This window comes from Protopterus annectens, chromosome 2.part0 (genome assembly GCF_019279795.1).
Source record: "Protopterus annectens isolate FY-2018-M chromosome 2.part0, PAN1.0, whole genome shotgun sequence".
NCBI classification, from domain to species: domain Eukaryota; kingdom Metazoa; phylum Chordata; order Ceratodontiformes; family Protopteridae; genus Protopterus; species Protopterus annectens.
Window position 1 is genome coordinate 10,707,842 of NC_056728.1, and position 10,000 is coordinate 10,717,841.

Below are 10,000 nucleotides of genomic sequence, written 5' to 3' on the forward strand. Positions count from 1 at the left end.
AAAAATTTTTAAAACCCCTGCCAAAATTTAAAAAAAAAAAAAAACCCCCCCTTTTTAATTTTTTTTTAAAAGGGTTTTTTCCCAAAAACCCCCACCCCCCCAAAAAAAAATTTTTTTTTTTAAAAAAAAAATTGAAAAAAAAGGGGGGGGGGTTTAAAAAAAAAAAAAAGGGGGGGGGGGAAAAAAAAGGGGAAACCCCAAAAAAAAAAAAATTTCCCCCCCCCCCTTTTTTAAAATTTAACCCCCAAAAGAAATATAATGAATACTCCCGGAGTAATTCTGACAGTTTGAAGGACTACACATATGGATGCAACTTTCCCAATGTGGGACTGGGGTGGTTAAGAGATTCTAAAAGAATGGGAAACCAGAACTGCCATGGTCAATAAGCAATACAGGGTCTGACGAGTCAAAAAAATGTTCACATCACAAGAACACATGCAAATTTATGATTCCACTACAGACCAAAATTCCTGGTCTTTGTGAACATTTACTTGTGATCTCCATCCTAGGCAGAAAACATGAAGCATACCTATCAAAATTTTTTTTGAAGCTGGGTCCAGAAACAGTGTTTCTATTCAGGCATAAGTCACAAAGTGAAATGTCTCTTGTAAGCCTGTGAAATTTAAGGGGGAAAATGGTCACAATCCTGAATCCACTATATTTTCTGGACCCACTGTAATTCTCAATGTCCAGGTATGAAGCTATAAATGGGAACTCCCTGGAATGGACCCTGCCACTACTCCAACAGCACAAAAATAATGTGGACCAAACCCTTCATTGGACTATTATGCAACAAACCAGAGAGAGAGAGTTTTATACCATTTCTAGGTGGTAAAATGACATTCAAGTCTTATCTAGGAAGCAGTATAAAAATACAGTGTTGTACACCGAGGCATGATGCTGGCATAGCTCTTAACATTTCCAAGGGTCAGAATGATCTGGAGAGAGTCCCTGGATGTGCTATCAAGGCTCCTGCTGCAGACTTTGGAGGTTCTAGCCAAACCAAGGTCTCCTCTTGCTCCTTTGAAAATGTGAAAAAGTTCATTGTGGAAGACAAAACATCACACCTGTGGATATCAGCATTGTCCATCCTTCAACTTAATGAGAATTACCTCCAAATTCAAACAGCATGGGTTCCTTGTACAGAAGAGTCCATTAAGGTTGGGTGTCATCCTTAGGGAGAACATGCGACAGAACCAAGAGTGCAAGCAAATGGTGACAACATTCTGCTATCACATCTATTCCACTGCTGAACTGCAAACAACTGGAGTGACTCTACCTTGAAAACGCATGCTTTAAGTCTGTCTTGAACCTCCTCATCAGGCATACCAAACAGTAAGGAGAACTCTAAGTAGAATAAACGGATTACAAAGAAAAAAAAAAGTGCATTCGTGGTTAATGCAGACAGAGAAAATACACCTTCACAGCCAGTCTAAAGCCTGCTATTCACTGTACTTAAGCCAGAAAACAGAGGTCTAGCCACCTTGCCCAGATCTACCAGTCCCTTGGAAGACTGGATATGAGGTGTACTTGCCTAGAAACTGGGACCACAGGTTTGAGGTGATTTCAACCTTGGTGGGCAAGTTCACTAGTGTCAACTTTTAATCCACTGAAGAGTATGGCTCAATCAAACTTACTTCAGTCTCTTACATGGGCTGAGGGCCGCCTCCCTTGCTTAAGCATCATCTTCAACAGTTTCCCCAAGTCAGGTCTGCCTAAGGAAGGTAGGGTGAAGCTGACCCTTCCATGTCCATACTACGATTTTATCAGTCTCTGGAAGAGTAATGTTTGGTTCTAAAGATGCTCTTTCATGGTATCTGAGAAGAATGCGGTGAAAACAGTTCTGTTTTGAGATACGAGTCACCAACAGCTTGTATGGTTAGGGGAAAATGTAAAGGCTGATTAAAGAGAAATTGGAGTGGCTGTCTGTCATGATGGACAAAAATCAGGAACAGCAGTCAAACCTTCTAGGGTCTGACTCCTGGGAACTACCAGAAGATCAAAAGCTTTATGCCTGCTGCTAGACAGTCTCTGGCATTCCAAAGACAGATCTGCAGAGCAATTGCACTAGCATGGCATCAGTGTCTGTGATGCTCCTAATAAAGGGGATACTTGGATGAAGGGGCAGGCTCAGGCCTCATGGTAAGTGAAATCAAATTAACCTCCACACAGGGTTTTTCAACCACCTTACCACCATGACGGAAGTAATCCAGAGTTCCAGAAGTCTTTGTATTCATAGGTTCTAAAACTGTCGAGGACATACCCCTTGAGGCTTGAGAATCTGTTTAGAGATGCCCTGGTATATTTCAGAAATCTTGGGGGGGAGAAACTGATGATGAAGTAACAGATTTAGAAACAGAAAGCCTGGTCTCTAATTTCTGGAGTCTGTTTGCCATCAAGGTGCAGTAGCACAGCAAGGAGCACTGACCCTCACAGAAAGAGGTTTTATAGCTTAATTCTCAGAAGGGATTATCTTGTGTGTGGAGTCTACAGATCGCCCTACACCCACATGGGTTTTCTTTGTGTGTTTTGGTTTCCTTCCCAAAAACAAGCAGCAGGTGAGCAGGCATTTTTTTCAAACTACCCATAGCTGAGAAGTGTACAGGTGAGGGGGATGCATTCTGTGACACCAGTGCTATATCCAGAATGGGTTTCAATGCCATCTACCTACATGCTGGTGGGAGAGGCTCCCACATTCCCAAAGCCCAGAAAAAAAGTGCATTACTGGAAAACGGACAGAGGTCTGCTGCAAAGGAGTTCAAGTGCTTTATGAAGGCATCTTTGAATTACAAATTTTAACCCTGTGCACAAAACACTTCAGTGTTACAAAATAGTGCCCCGTGTATCAAAAGAACATTTTTTGATAGAAGAGTAGACTGCTAATTCAGATAGAGAAATACCATGGAAAGAATCATAAAAATATAAAATGCCTCAATATCTTGAAGACTTTAGAAAGCTCTGCATCTGCACTAAAAAGTAAATAAATGAAGAAAAAAAATACTATTAGCATACAGAACAGTAAACACAAGCCCAAAAAATTCTCGGCAACCATTATAGAAATCTTGCATCCTGGCAAAAAGTCAACCCTGACCCTCTCTCAATAATTCACAACTAGAAAATGAAACAGAAGTCAACTCTTATTTCTTAGATAGTAAAGCATCCCTAATCAAGGATTCCCCAACATCCAATACCAACCCTGTCTAAAAGCAACATATCACCACATCCACTTTCAAACCAGTGCTCACATCCTATATAAAACTAATCTTAAAACTTAAACCACTCCCTGCTTCAGCTGATGACCTTGCAAGGGAGTACTTTGAAATAGTAGCCAATAATACTGCCTATCCTGTCTCAATCGTTATAAATAACGTCAATCCAGGAATCTACACAAGAGAGGAAATTCAACAGACATCACTAAACTTTACACCTACAGCAGTCTTATCCCCTTCTCCAAAATACTTGAAAAATGAATTCAAAAACAACTGCTTAACTATCTCCTGGAGGAAAGATTGCTATCCCCCACACAATACAGCTTTCATCCCTACCACAGTACTAACACTGCACCTCTAACCTTTTTAGACATGGTCAATAAAGTTAGAGACAACGTCAAACTAGTCTTCTCATTTCTAGACTTGTCTAAAGCCTTTGACATGGAATGTTACAGCAAACTTCTACTTTAAAATGCCCTCCCTAGATCCATCTCAGCTCACCCTTCTACACTTCAAAAGTGACTTACCAATAGGTACTAGTTAGTAAAATAGCCCTCAACACTCTCTCCATACCTCCGAGTCACTAGGCTTCATCCCTGGTCACCTCCTCTAACATTCTCACCAACACCCTCCACACAGCCATACAATAAGCTTCCTTAATACTGCATCCAGAGGACTCCACACTCATATGCACATCAGGCAACCTGACACATTTAAAAAAAAAAATACTCAGGAAGTTTTTGGTCGGCTAATAATTGGCAGCAGAATTTTATGGTGCCGAGCTGCCAGCCCAATGCCCAACCTTCAATGAATGCACACCCATTCATGCATGTCTTTCGAATGCCGCTCGACCGCGGGGAGGACATGCAGACTCCACACAGAAGGAGCTCCAGCAGAGAATCGAATGGGAGTACCACTTGCTGAGAGGCGACAACGCTACCGCTGTACCACCACGGCTTACAACAAAAACAAAAAATTTTACAAATCTTCTCTCTCAATAATACAACCATTGGTCACTTCTCATTGCAATTTATTAGGAATGATACAGAGCAAAACATGTACCCTCACAAATGCAACTAAAATCAGACTTGACACTACTTACTACCTTCCCTCACTACTTTATGACTCTACCATCTTTATTAACCTCCAGGCACTACAAAAAGGTAAACTTGAACAATGCTATAATAAAGTAACTAAATTTGCAGCAAATACCCCCCTTAGAACCCACCACTGTATAGCACTAAATGACGTAACTGGTTAGAAGTACCTCATCAACTAATATATACACCACGTCTTACCACCTCAAAAATAAAATTATCGAGCACACATCTGCTTGTCTGGCATGAAATACCTTTCTACACAACTATGTTCCTACTCTGTCATTACAATCCAAAAACCAAAATTTCTCTGTCCACAAACCTATCAAATCTACTGGTCATGGTGTGTATTCATACCATGTTACTAACGCCTGGTACTCCTTACCTATACCAATCATGTTAATATCCTCCTTGCAGTCCTTTAAAAATCATTCTGAAAACCTTCCTAGCTAAAATCTCGCTCTCCTCTTCCTCAAACCCAAGATAAACTATATCCCAAAATATGAACAAGCACCTATTCATACCTTGATACCTCCCAACTCCCTCTTCTTTACTCACTTCCTAACCTCAAATTCTCTCCCCAACTCTCTAGCTAATAGTCATAACACTGTTTTTTTCTCACTTCATACTGCAGTTCTTGTTTGTATTATACTAACTTATCCATAATTTCTATAAACTGGATAAAATTTCTCTAAATATTAAATTACTGTCAAATAAGTTGCATCAATTTTAACCAGTGCTGTCACAATGTCTAATTTGGTTAATTATACAGTAGATTTTTTGGTATTATTTTTGAATCTTGTAAAACTACTGTTCTTACTGATTTTGTAATACTTTAGAGCTTTTCTCCCTTAGCCTCCAGTGAAAAATATGTACTTACCTAGTCAGACCTTCCTAGTAATTAAATGTCAGTAAATAAATAAAAACTGCTGCAAAAAGAATGCATCGTTTGGATAGACTGCAAATCATCCATCAATGGATACAAGGTGACATTTACGATGAGTAGAAACCCTTCACCAAACAAGGAGGACAATATATTCTCTTTTGAGAGGAAGCTGTGGCACAGATTTATTGGTGTGGAACCTTTAACTAGTAATTAGTCCAGGCTGCTCGATAGTGGCACAGGAAAATAACTTTCTTGGGTGGCGTAAGCTATGGAACCTTGCTGGCTAGGCTTACATAGGCCCTTGGGCCGATAGGTTCAAAGGTAGGTACTAGGCTAGGAGCTTGAGGAGAAGTGTGTTACCTCAAACTGTAGCTACATAGCCTCTTCAGGCACCTTAAAAAGTGCACTTTGGAAACCATGTGACACTACTGATCATCTAGAAACTAATTCGAACATATTAAAACATCAGAAAGAACTTTGAGTCCTGGCACTGGCAAAAGTGTGACCAGGAAATGTAAGGGGGTAAATCACCATTTTGTAGCTTGGTTTGAGCAAAAAAAAAAAAAAAAAAAAAAAAAAAAAATACTTCTGCTGACTTTCTTCAGAGTCTAAGATTAGCATCACAAATGCTAATGGTTTTCTACTAGGCTCTCAGTACTGGAGACCGTTATTTTATCTCTAGTAATAGATGTGAATTTTTCTTTCAGCCTTTGTGAAAGGTTGCTTCTCCCCGTTTTTGAGGCTTTAACCATGAACTCACTACTCTAGACCTAGCACAGTGGAGATGCTTAGATTTTGTTCTACTTCATAACAAAATTACATGCTCTACCTCTTTTGAAAAAAAAGATTTTCTTATACGGCTTACTCCACCCTAAGCAGCACTGAAGATAATTTTTAATCCCCTTTTCATATTATGGTCAGGTTCCTTTGAATGAAATATGCATATAAAGTTTCTGATCTCACACCTTTAAGAGCTAATTAAACCAATGTTCATAATACCAGCAAACAGAATACACACTGTACATGAAAATCTTTTGGAGTAACTTCAGCAGAAATACATTATATGTAATGCCACCAACGAAATTCATTACAAAATAATTTACTCATAGCAATTTTTGAAACAGAATAAGGAGATAGCCTTTCCTTTCCCACAATCATCTAGTGGCAATATGGCTAAGAAAACTAGATGCATAGAAAATGCAGCTATTGGCAATATGGCTAAGAAAACTAGATGCATAGAAAATGCAGCTATTGGCAATATGGCTAAGAAAACTAGATGCATAGAAAATGCAGCTGAAAGACTATTCTAAAGCAATATGACTTATTTACCGATTTATTTTACATTTTCATGAAATGAAAATGGAATGAGGCAACATCAGCTTTATCCGAGCACAAGTCAACCAGTATTAGTTGAGAAGTTCAACACGGCTAACATTTTGTTATGAAAGGGCTCTCTCTGACTGATGGAAGATGAGGGCAGCTGAATTAAACACTGATGAGTAAACACTTCCTTACGAGAGACTACTCCATTTAAAAAAAAAAAAAAAAGTCTAGGGCCACTGTGCCTAGGTATTCTAACCCTTTCAGCACTGAACAAGAACATCTTGGAGGTCAAGACAAGAGTGTCATCATTCAGTTCTACATCTGTACTCTCTTACAGTCAGGAGAAGGGACCCTCTTTATAGGTAATGGTTAATCAATGGTATCAGTTTTCATCAGGGTCTGACCTAAAAAGAGGGGAATATTACTGAAAAACAAGGAAGGCACACAGAAATCAACTGCAGAATTTCAAGTGTCCCACATATCTCTGGACTAAAGTGATCCAAGGAATAAGCCACAGTTTAGGATTGCAATTATAACTTAGGTCAGCATAAATTAATACAAAACAATCTGCTAACCATTACCGTGTCTGGAATTCAAATCACACTGTGACCCACAGTCCTATGAATGACACTTGTATATAGGCAGGTAAATGGATGACACCAGTAACAGTCATAAGCTCCATGATTCACAGTTAAATGTTTTGGCCTGCCCCTATTTTACTTAACAAATGTCTGAAAGGAGAAAAGCAAAATGCAATGAAAACTGTTAAAATATATTTTCACGCACTTAGTTACTCTGACCTTCCTACATGAAAGCAATAATGGTTGAAGCCTTAGTGTACCCACATTCATAGACAGGGTGAATTTTAAAAAGTAGGTCACCTTTGTTGTGCCATACCATATAAGTTTTTTTACATGACTATTAACTCCAAGTTAAACTTACTCTTTCAGCAACACCACAATTAACAGTCTGACCCCTGCGGTCCTCATTTCCTTTTCCATGCCAGGTTACTTCAGCAGTCTCCTCTCCATCTTTACCAAAGATTACCCAAGCATGGTCTTCTGAAAGCCCCAGGTGAACATCACGAAGGCCGAGCACCTGACAAGCAGCCACCACTGCAAACGCCACACCAGAGCTATCCAGTTTAGTACCTGTAAACGAGAAAAGGAAAATTCAATGCAAACTACTTCATAGAATTCCAAATAATAATCACACTAACAGAAAAACAAGAAATTCCATTCTCAGGGAATCTACAGCTCTAGTACATGTTAAGTAAGATAGTATTTACTAGAGTTAGATGCTGCTACCACGCAGGCACAATACATCATCATGTTTTTGATAAACAGTCTGATAATGAACAGTGGGGATGTGGAACGAACTGTTGAAGATCAATGCTACCAAAGATACTAAAGAATTCTCATAAAGATAATGCTACTCAATCTTCAGCACGAGTTTTGTGCAACTTGAAGGCCAGAAATGTTTAACTAGTCAAAACAATGTAACACCTTGTACTGGACAGGATCACAAATTAGGAAATTGGAATAAGCAGAAACAAAAGCAGTTGAAGAGTGAGGGTGAAAAAAAAAAACTGCACTACAAAAAGTCACAAACATTAACAATTGCTTGTTTGTTGAACACAGACTTGTAATGGTACAGTGAACTGAAACAGTAAAGGTTAAACATGGCCAAGTGAAGAAGCACAAGGCAGTAAACAAATGGAAAGGACAGTAACGTTTTAGAAATTCCAAGTGGTGTATTTAGAACAGTGGAAGGAAGACTGTGTTGGTAAAGGGCAGCTGGCCAATATTACAGCATCAGTAAATGAAAACTGTATACCAAGAAAATGCAAATACAGCCATGTGAGGTATTCCAACAGCAGCTCTTAAAGGAGAGATATTGCAACAATATAGTAAATGGAGTATAGAAAGCAATACTGGATCATCCAACCTAGCTCTCCCAGCAATAAAAAAATATAACAGACTATTACTCTGTGAGCACAACACAGGTTGCAAATAATTAACTTATAAGTGAAGTCAGCAGGAGAGCACCAGTAGTACAGAAGTTTGTCTTCCCACAAAGATATGAAAAAAGTTACATACTTAACCATACCAATTACAGATGGGCGGGCCCACAAAATGTAAAAGCAGGACCAGTCAGTAATAAAGCTCCACAAGTAAGGCCTTCCCGGACTATATTATCCCTATTCCGTAATACATAAATGTGCCAGTTCTGCCCAGATTGTAACATGCCATGCAAAACATGTAAGAACTAGCAGTAAACCTTTAGACCAAATAAGAAGAGGACTGTGATGGTTATATTATAAAAGGACAGACTTGTTCATCCAGCTCTCTACTGGCACATGGATTTTCATATCTAGTATGAGAAGGTCCTTACTTGGTAACAGGCCAGAGTTTCAGGCTAATCCTTCTAGGCAGTCCCCATTATGGAAACATTCCTTAAACCAGAGGTCCCAAAGAAGACGACTTGGATCTGGATATCCCATCAAGGTTATAGCACCTTGAAAAGTGTTAAAGTCCAAGTCTCTGCTGCAAAAAATGGAGGAAAAAAGTCCAAGTGGCAGTAATTGCTCAAAATCATGTTGACTCAACAGCAAGTCATCTAACAGAAAAAAATCATTATGCTGAAAACCACATTTCACTGAATTCCAAAGATTTGTTCCACCATGAATGCCCATACTACGGAAAAGAAACAAAAACATTCCATGAAGAGGTATTTACAATGGCTAACACATCAAAGGAGTTAAACCAAAGCTGTAAACCCAGGTTGAGGTTTACTTCTGTACAACATTTGGCATAAAACAGCTTCATATGCAAAGAAAACCTGTTTTCATGAAAGGTCAGATAAGGGAGAATCAGCTGGCAGGATCTGCAACTCATATTCCCTGACTGAGGTTTAATAATCAGAAGAAAAAGAGGAAGTCTTGCCACAAAAGTGGAACAGTTAGCTTCTTCCATACGTACGTATGCAAAAGTCCCACACAGTGAAAGAACCATTTAATTTAGCAACACACCTTTAAAAAGCAGGGGCAAGAAAATAAGTAGCCTGATTAAATTTTCATTTGGCTGATATATGGGCAGTTTTCAATGGTTTAAAACTTAATATCAGCATTATAGTACCTTTTCAGAAAGTCCGTCATCCCAGCTAACTACATTCTCCATAAAATACCCTTAAAAGTTGATTCACTAGTCAGGGATCTGGGGACTCGTGTAGACAGTAACCTAGGCTTCAGCTCACATGTCCAAGGTAGAAAGAAAATCCTATGTTGCTCAACTTGGCATTGCTGCTCAACTTGGCATTGCATCTAGGTCCATAGAGATCATAATACCTTTCTACTCTGCCATTATCAGACCCATCAAGTATAATGCCTGTTCAGTGTGCATCTGACCAGAGACAAGTAGCAAATGGATTGTCCACAAAGATTCCTTACATAAAGGATACAGGGGGTAAGCACAATGTCCTACACT

The 10,000-nt window shown here is 39.1% G+C and overlaps 1 protein-coding gene across 1 annotated transcript in view; it reads right to left on the reverse strand.

Annotated features, from left to right (window-relative positions):
- MEN1 (menin 1) overlaps positions 1-10,000 on the reverse strand; it is a 415,915-nt gene that overhangs the window by 368,361 nt on the left and 37,554 nt on the right. The window contains exon 3 of the mRNA XM_044060492.1: positions 7,458-7,666. Within this exon, the coding sequence (XP_043916427.1) occupies positions 7,458-7,666 (209 nt within the window). The remainder of the gene's footprint in view (positions 1-7,457; positions 7,667-10,000) is intronic.